General features: G+C 38.7%; 1 protein-coding gene across 3 annotated transcripts; it reads right to left on the bottom strand.

The window, feature by feature from the left end:
* Nucleotides 1-796: 796 nt before the first annotated feature.
* LOC112284730 (ferredoxin-dependent glutamate synthase, chloroplastic) lies at nt 797-14,472 on the bottom strand. Of its 3 annotated transcripts, none has more exons than XM_090251757.1 (34): nt 14,343-14,464; nt 13,773-13,903; nt 13,174-13,520; nt 12,504-12,816; nt 11,951-12,393; nt 11,464-11,595; nt 11,176-11,274; nt 10,984-11,054; nt 10,756-10,852; nt 10,367-10,459; nt 10,028-10,173; nt 9,433-9,703; nt 9,023-9,238; nt 8,623-8,780; nt 8,134-8,263; nt 7,974-8,032; nt 7,665-7,770; nt 7,391-7,487; nt 7,020-7,135; nt 6,679-6,876; nt 6,106-6,216; nt 5,633-5,872; nt 5,399-5,497; nt 4,750-4,845; nt 4,317-4,514; nt 3,904-3,978; nt 3,682-3,810; nt 3,421-3,519; nt 2,971-3,113; nt 2,636-2,729; nt 2,207-2,445; nt 1,944-2,022; nt 1,700-1,783; nt 797-1,586 (listed from the first exon to the last, which is right to left on the bottom strand). In XM_090251757.1, the coding sequence occupies exons 3-34, from the start codon at nt 13,480-13,482 to the stop codon at nt 1,425-1,427; spliced, it is 4,902 nt and encodes a 1,633-aa protein (XP_090107883.1). In that variant the 5' UTR covers nt 13,483-13,520; nt 13,773-13,903; nt 14,343-14,464; the 3' UTR covers nt 797-1,424. The 3 variants fall into 3 exon arrangements, with proteins under 3 accessions (XP_090107883.1, XP_024380631.1, XP_090107884.1); XM_024524863.3 differs by having other exon boundaries at nt 13,773-13,898; nt 14,343-14,459; XM_090251758.1 differs by lacking the exon at nt 13,773-13,903 and having other exon boundaries at nt 14,343-14,472.
* Nucleotides 14,473-19,472: the final 5,000 nt, after the last annotated feature.

Consider the following 19,472-nt stretch of genomic DNA (forward strand, 5'->3'; position numbering starts at 1 on the left):
AGATTTCATTTGTTTCATGCCCTGGTTTTGTTAAGGCCTTGTAAATTCTAATTTTGATTCACTTTTCACAAAAATAATGATACATGCAACCAAGCAAAGAAGGTTTTTGTCTCCTCTTGTTTGTCTCTTGAGATGTTTTATATAATAGACTAGTAGAAATCCATGTTGTTGACTATAAAAAGATTATAATATAATAAATGCATTAACAAATGAAATCTTTGTATTGATTAAGTTATAGCTCATTAAATATAAATATAATAGGAAAGAATAATCACTCTACTAATGCATCTTTATATGCTATGGTTTGGCCATTGGTGCATACCTAATCAAAAACATCAAAATGCACAACCTCCTTTGTGCTAAGAGGCCTAACTTGGACTATGACATATATCTTCTCTTCTCCGCTCTTGACTTGTGTAAATTGAGTTGCTCCACCTCTATCAATAGCAACAATCATAGTTAAGACCATGTTGAGTATGTGAATTAAACCACCACCAACCTCCTTAAGATTGTAACTTAGTTGTAGAATCAAAGTATGTCTTTTTAGCATGCAAGAAAACATATCTTGAAAGGCATTTCATTGTTACCCAAGTATAGTCCTTCTTCAACGTTTTTAGTTGTTGCTTGGAAATGCTATGAGAGCATACCTTAGCTATGGCCGATTATGTAGTTTGCATGTAATAGATATTTATATTTGGCTAAGGTTGAAACTCAACGCCATATTACTAGCACAACAAAAAATAAGAGTAAAATCTCTCATTAATATAACAGGCTGGGAACAATTCCATAGGGCACATTTTCTTTGGTAGGAAACCGTAAAAAGAAACACGTCTCATCGTAATATACTCATTTAGCCATCACCAGTGGCAATGGCGAGCAGACAACGACAGCAGATATCCTTCATTCAATGTGGAATCTAGCGAATAGAAACGAACTGATGTAACTTCTACAGATTCGAGTGTTATTTTCAATCTGAAACAATTTCAAATGATAGTCATTGGCCCACAGGACTACATGTTTCTGAGCAATATCTGTCAGAAAACAATCTTATTACACTACGAAATCTTGGCAAATATATCTGGAATGATCCGATGAACTGGAAAAACTCAGTTCTGTCCGCCAATTTTCAGTTGAGGTAAGAACCTCAATCCAATGGAGACAATTACGTCCACTCGCCTAGGAAGAATACAGAAATTACGAAGTGGAGGTCAGAAATAGTTAAGCTTCACCATGTTGCCGCTTCCCCATAATGCGTTTCATATCCGGCATACACCCACTTGGTTTGCAGGTTGATATTTCGAAGGAACTCACAGGACTGAATGCAGGAGGTACTGCAGCAAGTGAAGGTTATGAGAGTTGCTGCTAGTAGGGCTTCTGGCACAGGTAGGTAGCTACTGCATGTGGGGCTTCAATTGATGTTGAACTCAAGCAGCATGTGCAACAAGTCGATCGATTTGTTTATCATCAGATCCAGCCTTCGCCTCGGGAGTTGAATCCTCACTTGGAGGCACAAGTTGCCAAAACTGTGGGATAACCTTGTCCCAATTCTCCAGGACATACTTCCCCTTGGCACTCCCTGTCTTCTCCTGTTCCGCAATCCCCAGAAAAGGCAGAGTTAGATGACATGATAATAAATGCAAAAATGAGCATACATGAAAATTAGTTAAATTGACACACGCAGGAAATTAAAAGGTCGTACTGTATGGGACTGGATGAGCAGCCTAAGTTGTGCTTGCCCAGCAGGAGTTGTGACGCGTTGCATTTTCACTATCTCCCTGTTCACCTGTCAACATAGGTTAAATAAATCGTTCAGGAATACGTACAAGAAAGTCCAGTCTTCTAGTATTACTAATTCAAGCATTGCACTCAAAGAAATCGCATTGTTGGGAGTTAATAATGTAAATTAACTCCTAACGCATAATTTGTAGATGTTGCAGAAATACCTGGGGCGTGAAAGTATCATCTTCGTCCAGGAAATAAGCTAAGCCACCAGTCATTCCGGCGGCTACGTTGCGACCAACCCTATATCACACATCCGTCGAGCAGGTGTAACACACCACAATTTTAGACCAAAACCCATCCATCCCATCCCAAATGGGGAATTTGATCAAGTTTCCTGCTATCCCAAACCTCAAAAGATGCATACATATCAGCTCAGTGTAAGTTCTGCAACGACTTAATTTTTACTAGGAACTGTCATACTCACTTGCCAAGGGACACTACACAACCACCGGTCATGTATTCGCAGCAATGGTCGCCAGTCCCTTCAATTACTGCTTCTGCCATAGAGTTCCGCACAGCAAATCTCTCGCCTGCTTTACCCCTCACAAATAGCTGGCCTCCTGTAGCACCATACAGACAAGTATTGCCTACTATAGTTGCCTCCTCTGGCACGTACCCACAGTTATCATATGGAACCACAACAACCTCTCCTCCTGCCATTCCCTGCCAAGAAATACGCAGTAGATGCAATGTCACTTCCTTTGTTAGATACAACTTCACCAGAAATAACAAAAGTTGCGCTTGAAACATGCGAGAGAACTGTATCCCATATTTGCAGTCAACCACACACGTCGTAATTATTCCTGGAAAGACATTACAGCGGAACGAGGGGCATGTCCTGTGGATGAAATACCTTGGCAACACCATCATTTGCTTCTCCAATTAGACGCAAGTTTATTCCTGGAGTCAAAAAACAACCAAATGACTGTCCCGCACTTCCAACAAACCTGCAAAGGAAGTAGCACTGATCAGTTTCCATTGCAATCGAAGTAGAACGTCCTGCTGATGAAAAAAGGTGGTACAGCAAACACAATCAACGTCAAATCTAATTCTCAGTTCACGTCTCCACCATGCTGAATCCAAGGTTAATTTATGTTATTTAGAAAATGATGTACCGCTGCATAAAGTAGGTATTCTTCATGCTCAACTACACCAGCAGCCAAGCAACACGAAAACAACGTAACTTACGTTAGATTGAGCCGCCCTGGGAATCCATTATCCCCATACTTTTTAGAAATTACACCAGCTAAACGTCCACACACAGAGCGATCAACATTGAATATTTTAATAGTCTTCTCAAATGTTTTCGCCTTCTCAATAGCCTCTGCAATCTGCAAATGACAATTAGTACATCTTGAATCACATCACGCTAGTAATTAGATCTGTCAATGCACTAATGGGTTAAATGTGGCGGGGAGCAAGTCGGTAGATCTCACAATCTCACAAGAAGCTTCTGCTTAAATTCTGTGTTTATCTGGTTATAATTTCTGTAGGTGCTTCCCATAGTAGGCGCCCCTATCACGCAAGGTTGTGTTTCTGCGATTGTAACAGTAAAACTACTGAACAAGTCTCGAGAAAATTAAACCCTCCAATATTTAACGATGATAACTCCAAGAAGAAGTTTAACGCTATGCAAACCTCTGGATCAGATAGAAGAATGTCATCTAAAATGACACCATTGGAATGAACCTCCTGCCCACGAATCTGTGTACTGCTCCACTTGGGTAATCCAACACTCTGCACAGATCTCCAAATGATTGATCTTGTGACTAATATGAGAGATTATTTTCATCAAAAAATATTAAGTGTGACATAGTGGCATTGTGCAGCATTTCAAGACCAAAAGCTACTCCAAATCCTGCTCGCATGACCAAGAATGAATGGATTAAGATAACTTGCCTTCAAAAGGAAACTGAGATCCAAGGGGTTTGTCTTTCGGAGTTTGACGTTTCTTGGCCGAAGCAGGTCAGTTCGTCCAATAATATCATCGAGCTTCTGATACCCTAGATTAGCCAACATACCTCGCACCTGCAGAGATGCACACGATGAACCATATTCCACTGATACATGTACCATTTTTTCCATAGACATGGAGTGCTTACATGTGTAAAGAAAGCCCACCTCTTCAGCGACATATAAAAAGTAATTCACAAGATCTCCGGGAACACCAGGAAACCGAGCGCGCAACTCCTCTCTCTGCAAGCAGAAAACGCAATTCGTGTAAGGCTGTGAACAATGCCACGGGACGATATCACTGAAGATATACTTGCCGGCAATATATCCCTCGGGATTTCATAAAAGAGTCGGTTAACTAGACAATAGTTTAATTAAAACACATAAATGGCAGTAGGAAGACATTTAGTATTAATCAATCTTTACCACCAGAAACTAAATGTGCGTCATAAAACAAAATTATGATAAATCCTTTGTAAAACTACCGAGACAGACACTACGATAAAAAATAAAAATAAAACTAACCTTATTTTTTTGACAAACAGTGTGTCTAACAGTACGCAACAGTATCTATGCATTACCTGACTTGCAACTCCAACAGGGCAATTATTGGTATGGCAAATACGTGCCATAATGCAACCTGTGGCAATCATAGCAACAGTACCGAAGCCATATTCATCAGCACCCATGGCTGCTCCCATCATCACATCGACTCCACTCTTGAAGCCTCCGTCTACTCTGAGCATTACTCTTTCCCTAAGACCATTCTTGAGGAGATCCTGTCATCAAAGCAGTCACAGATCGTTTTTAAGAAAACCCTCAGTTGGCCAGGAACCAACCCTCTATCAATGAGAGGTGATTTTAATGTAAATAGATGGAGGGAGACGTCCAGCAGAAGCATAAACTGCAACTTAACTATTCGAACACCATTAGAACTCTTATAATAATCAGCATGAAGACACATCATATCTACCAAATTCTTTAATGAAAAAAAATCATGTTGTAACAGCTAACCTGATGTGTTTCTGTTAAACCAAGCTCCCAAGGACCCCCAGCGTGCTTGATCGAGCTAATGGGGCTAGCCCCAGTTCCTCCATCATATCCTGAAATCTGCTCATTCAATCGAGCATTGCAAAGCCAAAAGATAGCCATCAACCCAGAACAAGTTAAGACTATTGATTCTTAAATTGCTCAATTATATATGAATTATACAATGACGAGGCAATTCCAAACGATAATTTTCGCCTATTTAAAGCCCGTGTATGGTGAAGACATCAAATCAAGCCCTCTCAATAGAAAATCATATCTGGAGCTTTCAAATGAGACCAGATGAATCGAAGTCCAGAACATAACAACTTTCCCAGACGCAAGTAACACAGCTATTCACAGCTGCTCTTATTTATGAGCTTTCATGGTTTGAGTAATCATAGAAACTAATTCCACTAGAGAGAAATTTCTCACGACAAGTTTAATGCCATATTCAAGGTGCAGAGTATTCAATTTCACTTCAAAAGATATTTCTAGTAATATGTTGCCAATTATCACAACTCCTCTTTTTGTAATCTCAAAAGATTTCTTCCCAGTTTCGTAATTGACAACTCAAAAGTTGACAGGGTTGATAACACAGAACATACTTAAATCTGTCGAAGTGCGAAAAGTATACCTGTATTATATCTGCGTTAGCTTTAGCAACTCCACAAGCAACTGTACCGATTCCAACTTCTGCTACAAGCTTCACCGAGACTTTGGCTTTGGGATTAACCTGCGACAAAACCAATGAGGAGTGAGCGACATAGAACAGGATTCGATGGATTAAGTCGCAATCGACATTCCTTCCAGCTAAAGCACTAGGTATATAAGGATAATGAGCAGATTAGGGTTGAATTTTTTATTTTACCTGGTGAAGATCGTAAATTAGTTGGGCAAGATCTTCAATGGAGTATATATCATGATGTGGAGGTGGAGAGATCAATGGGACACCAGCTTTTGAATTACGCAAAGTAGCAATATATGGACTAACTTTTTTTCCAGGAAGCTGTCCACCTTCTCCGGGTTTAGCACCCTGAGCTATCTTTATTTCCAATTGGTCTGCATTGGCCAGAAATGTAGGTGTCACACCAAACCGCCCCGAAGCAACCTGCAAAGAAACACCATCAACAACTCGACGTGTATATATATATATATATATATATAACGTAAAAATAAAAATATCAGAATAAAGCCCATAGAAGTCACGTCGATTTCCGATAGAAGCCAGAGACAGAAGAAGTTGAACATACAAGTGGCAATTCTTTCGACCTTAAAGCTCAACTCTGATAAGCATCCAAGTAAAACTTATCTAAAGACAGTAAACGCCTATTGTATCCAAACCTGCTTGATGGCACTCGATGCGTGATCTCCGTTCTTCAATCCCCTCAGATGAGGAAGCAAGGGCGACAAACCATCAACGACATCCTCCAGATGCTTCCATCTCACGGGATCCTGATAACATAGTTTCCAGCTCTATGTTAGTTGTCTAAAAATTAAAATAGTGGGAGATTCGAAACTTCACCAAAGATGGCCTCCATACATGAAGAAATTATCTAGTTACAAGGTCTCACAAACTGGAAAATCCATGTTGGAAAAGCGATAGCGAATTCCCAGTTGTATTACAAAAATATGGGCAAAGTAGGATTCTAGCTTAGGTTACGCTGTTTTTGGCTACTTACGTTACCAAAACATTTACAATATGACCTCGGGATCCTTTGGGCTTTCCCATCATTAACTTCCAGGTGATATCAAAAACCGCAACAAGAAAAATTCAGAGATAATGGAAAAGAACATGATACCAAGGCATTCAACAAGTCGCTGGTTCCAACTGCTTTGTTTTTCGAGTTACCATGTCCAACACAAGGTGATTTCATGGTCGCAGAGACGGAAATGATGGAAGTGATTTATTCTTACCTCACCCCCTTCTCCTGAATTAGATTTCCCGCCTATTCTGTTCATGGCTACCGCAATAACTTCATGAGTTTCTCTAGAAATGGCTCCCAAGGACATCCCTCCTGTGCAGAACCGGGATACAATATTCGAGGCTGATTCCACATCCTCGACGGGAATGGGTTTCCTGTCTGACTTAAACTCCAGCATGTCACGAAGAACCTGACATAGAATACAAGGCAGTCAAAAAATGATATTATAATTTCTGATTATTCTTCAAATGTTCATGAGAAACAAATTGACTATGTTTTCCACGTGAACTAAATACAAATGAACTCAAGGAACTGCTGAGAAAAAGATGGTACATTGACAGGTCGACTAGCAAGATACTCTAGATATACAGCATACGCATCCCTGTTTCCCTCCCTAACTGCCTTGTGAAGCAGCTTTGACATCTCTGGATTGTTGCCGTGATATTCACCTGCAGCATAAACAGCAAGCATTCAAAATTATGCGTTCTACAATGGTTTTCAAGAATACAATAAACGAACATCATCAATAACCAAACATACCGCGAAAATAACAACTTTTACACCAAGGCCGGCTAACATGCTAACATAGAAGGTTCGATCAAGATGGTTAAGAGAACAAGTAAAATCTGTTCGATCAATAGGGTTTGATGAAATCGAGTTCTCATGTAGCGTTGACCAGACGTCAAGCCAACTGCCTCACTTACCACCTGGTCTCGACTGTATAAAGCCATAGTTTTCCAGCTTTCTTGCTGAGTCTTCACCAAAACCTTTCGACCAAAATGATACAGTTTCCCACGCCACCTGGTCGCCAAAATGCACATGAATATTCTAAACCTTAAGACCTTGTCAAAATTTGATCTACATAATAATTTCGATGTGGTTGTCCTTTAGGAACATTCTGAGATGCAGTCTAAAAACCTGAGTACAGGCACACTAGTCTCGAACATTCAAAATTGAGGACTTCATCATCTTTCTTACCTCATCAAGCGTTAAGCCACCTATACGAGATACACTCCCACGAAAAGCAAGGTCCACAACTTCTCGGCCCAACCCATAAATTTCAAAAATTTGAGCACCGTGGTAGCTGCATTCCCACTATCATGATCAGTGAAGCTTTCATGGATGTTGAAGCTATCTCTTACACACACACACACACACACACACAATTCATGCATTAAAATGGTACGCACACGTGTTGGCCTTGTATTATCAGACAAAGGAACTGAAACTAGACATAATTAACTATGTCCAACATTCGCATTACTGAGTAGTATCCAACTTTCATACCTCGTCATCAGAGATATGCCCATTTTGGAGAGGATCTTCAAAAGGCCCACCTTTGCAGCCTGCAAACATTGTAACTTTGAGTTAGCATTAGCGCTCTCAACTATAATCTCGCACTTCTGTTACTGTCATTGAAATCAATTTTTTCCAGAATGCTAACAACCTTGACGTAGTTTGCTTGAACTTGCTCAACAGAAGATGTTGGGATTTTCCCATTCTTCATCAATGCTATTGTTTTAGTACTCCCGCGCCACTGTCGACAGGTCTCTAGTGCTAAATAAGGACAAATACCACTGCACATACCACAAGACAAGGCAAACTTAAAATCACAGTTGAAGAGTACGGAGATTGCATTAAGCACTGACGCAAACAGAATGACAACTGTCAACTGAAGGAGATACATTACCAAAAGAAATACTGGTAGAAAAATCACTACATTTTTGTAGAAGTAGCATTTTCATATTGGTACTAATTGAGCATCAACTCTAATTGTTCCATCCATTGCCGTGCGTTCAAGATGACATTTTGCTTCGAGTTTCAATTACAACAAGCAAGTCTATGGCCTTGTCCCCGGACAGAACTTTTCCATAACAATCGAAAAGCAACATAACCTATGTTCAGGGAATGCGCAGCATGTACTAAGTTTACTCACCTGGCACCATAGCCAATGAGACAAGCAAAGTGATGTGTACTGAAGCACTGTGCAGTGTCAACAATGATGCTGGCTGACATTCTCAATCCATTAGAGATGAGGTGGTGATGCACTGCCCCAACTGCCAGAAGTGGAGGAATTGCGGGCTTTTCTGGATCCTTGTGTTCAGCCAATCCAGATCGGATGCATAGTTAGAAAGAATGTAGGCAGAAACACTTCCTACTCGCGAACTGTAATTGTTGTTTCGGTATATAATTTAACTATCCTGAAGAAAATCTAATAGGTTTGCCATTGTGATCTTGACTACATGAAATCTAATCGTGGAAAGGAATAATCAGAGGATTAAAATGATAACATTCTCGAATGTATATACGAGATAGGAAAGAAAATTAGAACTTACTAAATGATTATTGCGGTCACTCAGAATAATGAGCTGAGAGCCTGCACGCACAGCATCATCTGCAGCTCGGCATAAGCTGTCTAACGCGCTTTGAAGCGCTCCAGGTATCCCTTTACTAATATTGAAATAAGTACGCAACGTCTTGGCTTTAAGCACGTTGTCCATCTTCAAAAGTTCTAGCTCTTTTTCGTTGAGCACTGGACTCAAAAGGGTCACCTATACATAAAAACCGGCGGACAGGAATTCCAAAATTAGAACAAAAGATATTCTCAATCAGTTAGAACATGCACTTCGATAAAAGGATCAGTTTTTGATTAACTATTGTTTAACATTTCAAATCCTGATCACAAGTAGATAGATCTTCAAGAAAAAAGAACGGTTCAAAGGTGTCACAATTGTAGCAATTGCACCTGGGCTGCATTCTGTGGGCCAACTTCAAGCAGGTTCTCTTTCTTTCCGACAGCGATCTCTAGCGACATGACAAGGCCCTCTCGCAATGGATCGATGGCAGGATTTGTGACCTGAGCAAACCGTTGCTTGAAGTAGTCATACAACCAATGCGACTTTTGAGAGAGAACAGGCATCGGAGTATCATCACCCATGCTGAAGGTAGGTTCCTTCCCCTGCGACGCCATGTTCTCTATGACCATTTGCACATCCTCGCTGGAGTAACCAAAGCATCTAGCATAGGTCATGCAAACGACCATGCACATATATTCAACTCCCCGTTTAACAATGAATCAAATTTAACACGAAGATAGAATCGAAACTTCAGCGGCAAAAATTTGAGTATTTTGGCTCGGATTGTAAAATACTTTCACAAAATATGAACAAAAACTATCTTTCTATTCTGCTGAAATTCATCCTACAAAATTGGCGTTGATTGAACAGGTTACTTGATTTTTGCAGTTAGAAAAAAATATAATCAAATTATATCTTGAAAATATGCATTCACCAGAAAATCCAGTAGTGCAAGAAAAGAATTGTCGAAAAAGATGGACATACTGCTGTTGCTTGAACAGGGCCTCGATGGTCAATGAAGACGGAGATAAATACTCTGATGCTTCTAAGGCTCTGCTCCCTTCTGCAAACCATTTACTGTAGGGTTTTGCATTTGCAACTCGCCTCTTCACTTCAGTATTCTCATAAAGCTACATAGCAGAAGTTACGCAAGAATTACAATTTGATTTCCTTATCTGAAGATTTCCCTAATCTTCGACGTACCTATTACTTTTCAAGAAAACCCGTAGTTCCATTATTCGTTGGCTGCACTATAACTCTATCATGCATGCTCTTCACCACACTCAACTTGAGAACGAACCCCTTAGTTATCATTTCACATACCTCGCCTGTCTCTAGGTTCGCCGAAATCATCATCCCTGGTCCCAAGCGACCTTTCAATACTATTTCAGAATCATCAATATCCATTACTCCAACCTACACATAACAAAATAGAGTAGATTCCATAAGTCGAGAAGTGATGCTGATTCACAGCATCAGCCGAATCTACCACAAAAATCTCGACAAGGACTTTCACAATTCCTGTTAGTTGCTGCAACGCATAGAAATATCGACCTGATAAGACTTAAACTTGTAGTAACAAAAAAAGCATCCCAGGCATCTAACTTGTAAATGCATCGAGTTGAACAAAAAAAGTTGAAATTAATTATTCTTATTCTGATATCCGAAGGGGGAGGTGGGGGGATAAAGATAATTCAGAATCTGAAAGCTACCTCAGAAGCCACATATATAATATCGTCTTTTGTTCGCCAAAATCGAGCAGGACGAAGTCCATTCCGATCCAGACACGCTCCTACTGTCCTCCCGTTGCTACAAATACAGGAGATGCACCCAATGAATAATTTTTAGGATATTACGAACACCTCAGCTAAGACGACTAAATACTTCAATACCAATGCTGAAATCAGCAAACAGCTATGGACGTCAGATCACCAAATTACCTGAAAACAACCAGGGCAGGTCCATCCCAAGGCTCCATTTGGCCCTTGTAATACTCATAGAAGCCAACAGCCTGTGGAGAGGAAAAAATTTAGCATTCCCTAATAAGAGTTTATGTGGAAATAGGCAATCTTTGTATTGTAATAAGTAAGCTCAGCCTGTCTAAGCTGCCTTTCCCTATCTAGTATACTCACCTCAGGATACTTGATCTGTAGCGTGGGATGATTCATGTAGGCTTCTGGTATCAACATCATCAAGGTCTCCTCAGGACTACGACCACTTCTCATTAATAACTGCCAATTCAAGAGTATAGTCCAAATTGGTTACCAATGCAAGCCATGGATTAACTAACATGAAGAAATTGCATGCAATATAAAAGAGAAATCAGAAGAAAAGATGCCACTTCCGCAACTGCTTGGACATCCGTCAAAATTGCTGAAAGTTTCAGTGTAATACATCTGTAAACATAAGAAATATTTTACCTCGGCAACCATGTCTAGATTAGCCGAATCAGAGGCCTTAGCATTGCCAAATGGTCTAATGTCCTCCTCCCGTCCTCTCCAAACAGGGGATGTCATAGATGCCTCCCTAGATCGCATCCAGTTAAGGTTACCCTACATTATCAAAAGATTTTTAAATTCATAGAAGTATTCACAAAATGATGGCTTGCGAAAGTGAGGCACCAAAGAACAAAATCACATAAGTACCTTACAGAAGAATAATACTTTAAAGACAGAGAACAAGAAACAACGTAACTTCAGTCTCCACATAACGATTTGCAAATAAGAAACACACTTACATGATCTAATCCTATAGCCATTACTAAAGTGGCTGTTCGTAAATCAGATAAAAACGATATTCACATACCACACTCACTTTAATTTCTATAGGTCTAAGTCACCACAAACTCAAGCCTGTGCTAGTATCAAACTTTCATGACCACATCCTTGAGGACAATGAGAGATTTACCTGTATCGTGTTAATTTCCCCATTATGACCCAAAAAACGCATGGGTTGAGCAAGTGGCCATCTTGGGCTGGTGTTCGTGCTGAAGCGTCTGTGATAGATAGCGAACGGGGTTACATATGAATCGTTGTGAAAGTCACTATAAAATGTGCCTAACACGGTTGATCGCATCATTCCCTTGTATACGATTGTTCGGCTGGAGAAAGAACAGAAGTAGAGGTCTTCACTCCAAGGCTCCTTCTCCTTGGCTTTCTCTATTAACTTACGAGTAATAAACAGTTCTCTTTCGATATCATCCCCTGCTTGTTCCATAGACACTTTCACAAAGACCTGTTCCACTAATGGTAAGGTTTTCTTGGCGATAGGTCCAAGTACTGACACATCTACTGGCACCTGCCGCCATCCAAGCACCTCAATGCCCTCCTTCTCTAAAATCCCCTCTACAACTGCAACATAGAACCAAATATCGTCAGTGAGCGCGATACATGTTCTATCAGCGACAGTTAGTCTCAAAAGTACACACCAGCGAGCAGCAAAACAATGTCGCACTCTTCACCTGCTTTAGCTGCTGCTCTCGAATCGGAGTCCGTAGGCAAGAATACCATGCCCACGGCCGTCTTAGCTTTATCAGGAAGAGGGAGCCCTTGCTCTTTAAACCACTGATCAAATAGTTCCCATGGAATTCTAGTCATTATGCCCGCTCCATCACCAGAATCGTTGTCAGCAAGGCAGCCTCCGCGGTGTTCCATGCATCCTAGAGACTTGAGTGCATCCTTCACAATTTTATGCGAAGCCTCATTCTTCAAACTGGCGATGAATCCAACTCCACAAGCATCGCGTTCGGCCAAAATATCTTCAAGATTCACAACCTACAACAGAGGAGGACGTTGTGTCAGTTCGCCGCCGTGCAATCTCGCTATATTGATGACGTTTAAGTAACATCGGAAACGAATTTCCCTCCCAAGATCTCTAATTTTCTGCAAACAAGTGTTGAGACTGCTTACATATCTACAACTTATGTAACCACTTTCTTTCGGTTGGCACATTCTAGATAACTTAATGAGTGTGTAAACTGAATGTTCAGAGGTAAGCATCGACTCCAATTCTCTGAAATTTGGTAACATCTGCTTCTCCATGAATAGAAACTCATGCATTGCGACCAGCAACCAGCTTCAACTCTACCCACGCGTTGGGGAAACAAGATATAGAGGAATTTGTAAATTCACCTCATATTTAGCATTCTCTTTACTGAACGTAGTTGTTCCAGAGGCATTTTCTAAGACTGCAGCACACACTGTCCTCCAGCTATGATTGGGCCTTGCCGTAAACTTCTTTACTGTCCTTCGATTCAAGGTTTGCCGTCTCCTCCAACCAGGCCTCAAATCAACGGAACCGCACCAATCAACTCCGGCACGACACAATGTGAGAGATTTCGTAGAACGCAAAGAAGTTGAGAAACCCGAAGTTGACGAAAGAGTATCTGAATTCGGTAATGTTCGTACAACTGGCGAGACCAAACTCGTGACCAATGCCATGACTCTAAATCCTCAACCAGAAATCAGCAGCTTATAAACTGTCAAAATTGAACAAGACTTAGGTTAGTTACGAATTTTCCATAAGTCTCGAACAGATAATATTCTTATAATTCATATCAATATAAATGATGGCCTTTGTTTGAATGCATGTAGAAGATGGACAGTCTCGACGCACACAAATCATAAAGCAAACGACGGGATGCTTAGAGACGAATTGGGGTGTACGATTCGGATCTTTAATTTCCAAAGTAAAAAAAGGTTAAAAACAAACACTTGCAGAATGTCCTCACCAAACGCATATAGTAACGACAGAGAGTACATAAGCTTGATGTATTTCCTCCTCAAAGTGGACTTGCAAGAAATCTTCGAAATCCACCCGTTACCTTGCACAATTCTGGTCAACCCTCTCGCGCTACCTGAACTACGGAAACCTCACAGCCAGTTTAAAGAAATCATCCCGAAATAAGCAAGCAGCATCACAGATCCTCGTAACCGCTATGAGGTCTAACAAAGCTACAGAAAATTCCTAGACAGCCAACCCCAGCCGCACCTCTCAAAACAGATAAATAAATAAAAAACCTCACACGAAAGGATCGTCGTTGCAAGAAACATCATGATAAAACAAACATACTATCAAACATTTGCAGATAACCACACCACGAGTCCGATCGCCTCACCGGACGTCACCGATCCCACATAACACAACATAGAGAGAGCAAAGCGGAGAACAACAAGGCTTCGAAACGCAAGACCCCGCCTAATTCACTCCGTGATCATTCATCTAATTCTTAACAACAAGCCGAGGCTTAAACACGAGCCAACGAGGCTTAAACACGAGCCAAATCCGCGATGGTATGTACCTCACAGAATTGAAACGCCGCAATGGGAGAAGAACAAGCATTCGATCGACATAGAGGTCCTGCGACGATCGCCTCTCTCTCTCTCTCTTTTTCACAACTGGAGACATACGCCCTAGTGATCCGGGGACTCTGTCACTTTCCATGTAAACAACCAGGTTAGAACAAAGAGAACGCCGTGTGGAACGGGAGGGAACGAAAGGACTGCCACGTGGATGCCGAGTCAGCAGTGTAGGGAGATACCACGGTGTGAAGCAGACTCGAGATGCTAGCCCTGGATTCTTGTGCGGTGGAGATTGACACCGTAAATGCATGACCAACGTGGAACGTCGATTGCGTTGTGTCCCGCCTGCCACCTTTAAGCAGACTGTAGCCGTGAGCGCGAGAACGCGGCGATCGGGAATCAAGCGCGGTGTAAGATGAAGGGGCTCTTTCTTATACTTCAGTGAACCAACGGTCCAGATCGGTAGACTCCATCGAACGGTTTTAGCGCACTTCCTTTTCGGGATTCCTGCCCCGGGTTCGGGAGACGAGAGACCAAGGTCGATGAGAACCCCACATGTTCACACTTGTCACAAACGAACGTTTCAGGGCTTTCCCACTATCTGACTGAGCCTTATTCCGTGAACCTTGGTGGCCTTTAACCGTGCCAAGTTCTGAGGAATACAAACAAGTTTGTAATCCTAGCGGTGTTACAACCAGGCTCTGTTTGCAATATGTGTATACATTTGGAAGTTTGAATGTGTTGAGAATGTTTTAAAGAAAGAGAGACAATAGCAGCTAGAAGTAATATGCACACATATGTAAACACACACATAAAAAGTGAGTTTATTCATAGGATTATATCCTTTATACAAAGAGAAGGGGAGAAGATAAACAGTGTCTTTCCACTACATTCCAAACACTGTAGCTGTCATAGACATACACATGTAAGCTAGTAATTACTTCTATAAATAGATTGAAGTAAGTAGAAATAGATAAAAGTAAGTTAATTCTATTATATCATCTATAGAAGCTTCCTAAAAGCTTCATAGATGCTACTTTGACTTTTTAGGTGTCTATAATTGACTTTTTGAGTTAAAAAAGTGGTCAACAAGTTAGCCATGTACCACACATGTTGTTAGCTTGAAGACCAAGCTAACTATATAGCCCGCACATAGAAAAACTTGTCTTGAGAGTCAAGGGATGTGTCCTACAAAGTCAACACATACTGAAGGTCTTATAGAACATTGCCAAGTAGCCCCTATTTAGATAGTATATATAGAGGCAAGAATGAAGCCCTCTTCACTCTTGTTAACTCTTTTCTTGTTTCTAATCTAGTTTCAAGAGTCTCAAGTTTTCTTGTCTTTTAGCAATAAGTCATTCCAATTTCTTTTAAATATACATACTTCCTTATTTCTATTTTGTTATTCTTTCTTTGACATAGATTTCATTGGTTTATGCATCATCTTTTAGTTCATGTCCTTGACAATAGCTATAGTAAATATTATAGACTACAATAAATAGTATGGAGAGCACCAGCTACATTTAATACTCTCAACACTCTTCTTCATTCGTCATAATATTTATATGTATAGAATTATGATCTATATTTTTTTGTAATCTTGTAAGATCAATGATTGTTGTCTCATTAAAACTTTTTCTAGGAAAATCAATTATATTTAAGGACAAAACCATAGATGAAAGAAAAAGAGTACATCATTATCTTAGGAATTCATTAACTTTCCTGATCTAGAAAAGCAAGTCTCCGCATGCCGATTCCATAAGTAAGTCGGCAATGGTTGCACAAAGGAAGAGCTTTGGTGAAGAAATCAGCAAGATTATTTGTAAATTCAATTTTTTTGATCTTAAGTATTTGATCAGTAATCAAGTCATGGATATAACTAAAATATTTTGGATCAATATCCTTTTTCTTGTTTCCTTTAATAAAAACCAATTTTTATTTGTGTAAAATAAACACTATTATCTTCATATAAGATAGTTGGAGAATCATTATATGAAAATCCACATGTTATTTGAATGAGTTTATTAATTGATCGCAACCAAATACATTCATGAAATGCTTCATGTAAGGCAATAATTTTTGCATAGTTAGATGAAGTTGCAATTATAGTTTGTTTCACTAATTTCCATGATATTGCAATTCCATGTCTTAAGAATACATAGCATGTTTGAAATTTAGGTGTTGCAATATCAGATTTATATCATGCATTAGAACATCCAACCAATTTTGGATTTGAAAATCGTGTATAGTATAATCCTAAATCTTCACTACCTTTTAAATAATGTAGTAAAAGTTTGATACCATTTGAATGTCATAGTGTTGGATATTGTCGTGATGTAATACGACTACATAGTGAAATTATAATCAAAATTGAATTTCTAATCAATATCTAATTATCTTAGTTCAATTATAATTTGAGATAACTAAACATGGCTTTTATAAAAGCCTCTTAGGTTATTTTCTTATCTTAATAGTTAATAGGTTGACAGTTAGTAAGTAATTTTACCTTCTAGATTGTAGAGACTCTTCTACTATCTTAGAAAGAGCATAAATTGATAAAATCAAAGTAGAAGAGATAAATGGTTGGTATGATTAATACTAAGGTCAAGTTAAGGATAGAATTGGGCTAAAAAATCTTTAGGATAAGTTAAATTGATATCTGAGGGTCGACCATTTATGAGACAAGGTCAAAATTAGACCTCTGATTACTAAAACGACCAGTGAAGGCAAGTTAGGGATTTATTCAAAGATCAGAGGATAGGATTTGAAAGGTAGCTTGAAGTTCCTTCCAAAGGCACAAGGATTTTTTTTGGAGGGTTTTTGAAGACTTAGCAATTATTATTCAAAGTTAGGGTTTGTATCAATAATTTGGATTTTATGTAATATAGTTAAGGCTAGTAATTTTAGCTAGTTTGTGGAATTGGTATAACATCTACAATTGAAAATTTGATACTATTTGGATTATTAAGTGTGCTAAGTATATACAAAATTTTGTGGTAATTTAATGGCGTGGTTTAGCAATATCTAGTTATTAGCACAAAAAGATTTCGGAAGGTGACAGTTTGAGGTTGGATAGGATTTCTATGATATGTGAAGATCTATCAACTGGATTAAGGTAAAAATTAGCATGGTGTTGAAAGACTTGAAGATCAAGCTACATATGAATTTTGAGACAAAGTTAATAGTTAGAAAGGGAGAAATCACTGCTAGGATTTTTGCTTCACTTTTCAAGTTGATGGCCAAGTAACATTAGTGCAATTTTTGGAGGTTTTCTCACAATTTGTAAGTTGGATTGGACTAAAAATTCTTGAGCATATAGAAGACTTACATTGAAAATTGCATGCAAAATTCTACATCAAGTGGACAATTAGATTGGATGTTACAGCTTGTTAAAGCTCACTGATTAGGATTGGGGCTTACAAGAAAAATCTAAATTGCTTAAATATGAAAGTAACAAGGTAATTGGAGTTTATGTATAGTTAAAACTATTAAGAAGAGTTTTTTTAGCACTTTTGAATTGAAACTCAGATTATATTCTTCTCATATGGACAAAATCTATTAGGATTTCTTGGCTACTTGTAAAACACAATCTCACCTTCCACAGCTAGGTGACAGGTGCATTCCTGAGTAAGACAACACGTAATACAACAATGTGCACTATGTCTTGCAAGAACACTAAGTGCGAATGCAATATTTGGTCTGATAGATGTGGCTAAATATAAAAGTGCTCCAATCGCTACGAGGTATATATATTGCTCTTATAATATTTCTTCCTCCTCCTTGCACAAACGATATGGATTATGACCATTATGACCTCATCCAATCATTGGTGTGGATAATGGATAAGCATCAATCATATTGAATCTTTGTAAGATTTGTCTAATATAAATTAATTGATAGAAAAAAAATGCTACAATCTTTGAAATGCATAATCTGAAGACTAATGCAGAAAGTTATTTTTCTTAGTATTTTTATCTCAAATTCATATATAAGTAGATAAGTAGGTGCAATACATGCAGATCTAATCTCCAATACGATAAAATCATCAACATATATAGCAATAATTACAAATCCTATTTTATTTTGTTTGATAAATAAATAAGGGATTAGTGGATCATTTACAAAATTATTTATAATTAAATAATCTTGGAGACATTGATACTACATGTGTCCAGATTGTTTTAGATCATATATGGCCTTATGTAATTTAATACCATGATATCATCTTATAGCACGGATATTTGGAATTCCTCCTTTCAAACCACATGGAGTTTTCATATAAATATTTGCATCAAATGAACCATACAAATATGCAGTTATCACATCTATGAGACGCATTTCAAGGATGGCATGAACTACCATTCTAATAATATATTGGAATATAATTGAATCCATGATTAAAAAATATGTAGATTCATAATCAATGCCAAATTATCAAGTAAATCCTTGAGCAACAAGACAAGTTTTATAACAGGTTATTTGATTTTTAGCATCTCTCTTGCATATTAATATCATCTTATATCCCACAAGGCAAGAAGTAAGAATGTCCACAATTGGACTGAAGACTTTTGTCTTATGCAAAGAAGCATATTCTTCCTTGATGGTAGTTTTTCATTTTAATTAGTGAGAGCGACGTATTCATTCCTAAATAGTTTGAGGTTCAGGATCTTCCTTCTCATAAGAAAGAACTTCTGTCATTATGAATGAAAATGATTCATCTATTATAATTGATGGTCTATCCCAAAGGTCATTTGTAGTACAATATAGAACGGATAATTCTATACTCAATTCAGTTTTATTTTTTCTATTTTCAAAAAAAATTATAGAATGAAATAAAGGTATAATGTGCATAGACATATTGTCATTAATTGGTGGTCCCATAAGTGTAGTAGGAACTTCTATAGAAATAATACGAGAATCAACACATGTTATAGCTTTCTTTTTTCATGGTTGCTTATTTGGTCCATGAGTCCTTTTAATTAGTAATGTTTTAACTTGAGCTATATTTGTTAGTGGTATTTCAATCCGAGCAAGTTTATTTTGAGTCTCATTAATTGGAACTCTTGTAATTGGAGACGCATCATTGAAGCCATCAAGTGTTTTATTTAAAATCCATTTTAGATACAAAA

The sequence above is a fragment of the Physcomitrium patens genome, chromosome 7, assembly GCF_059467195.1.
Source record: "Physcomitrium patens ecotype Gransden chromosome 7, ASM5946719v1, whole genome shotgun sequence".
NCBI classification, from domain to species: domain Eukaryota; kingdom Viridiplantae; phylum Streptophyta; class Bryopsida; order Funariales; family Funariaceae; genus Physcomitrium; species Physcomitrium patens.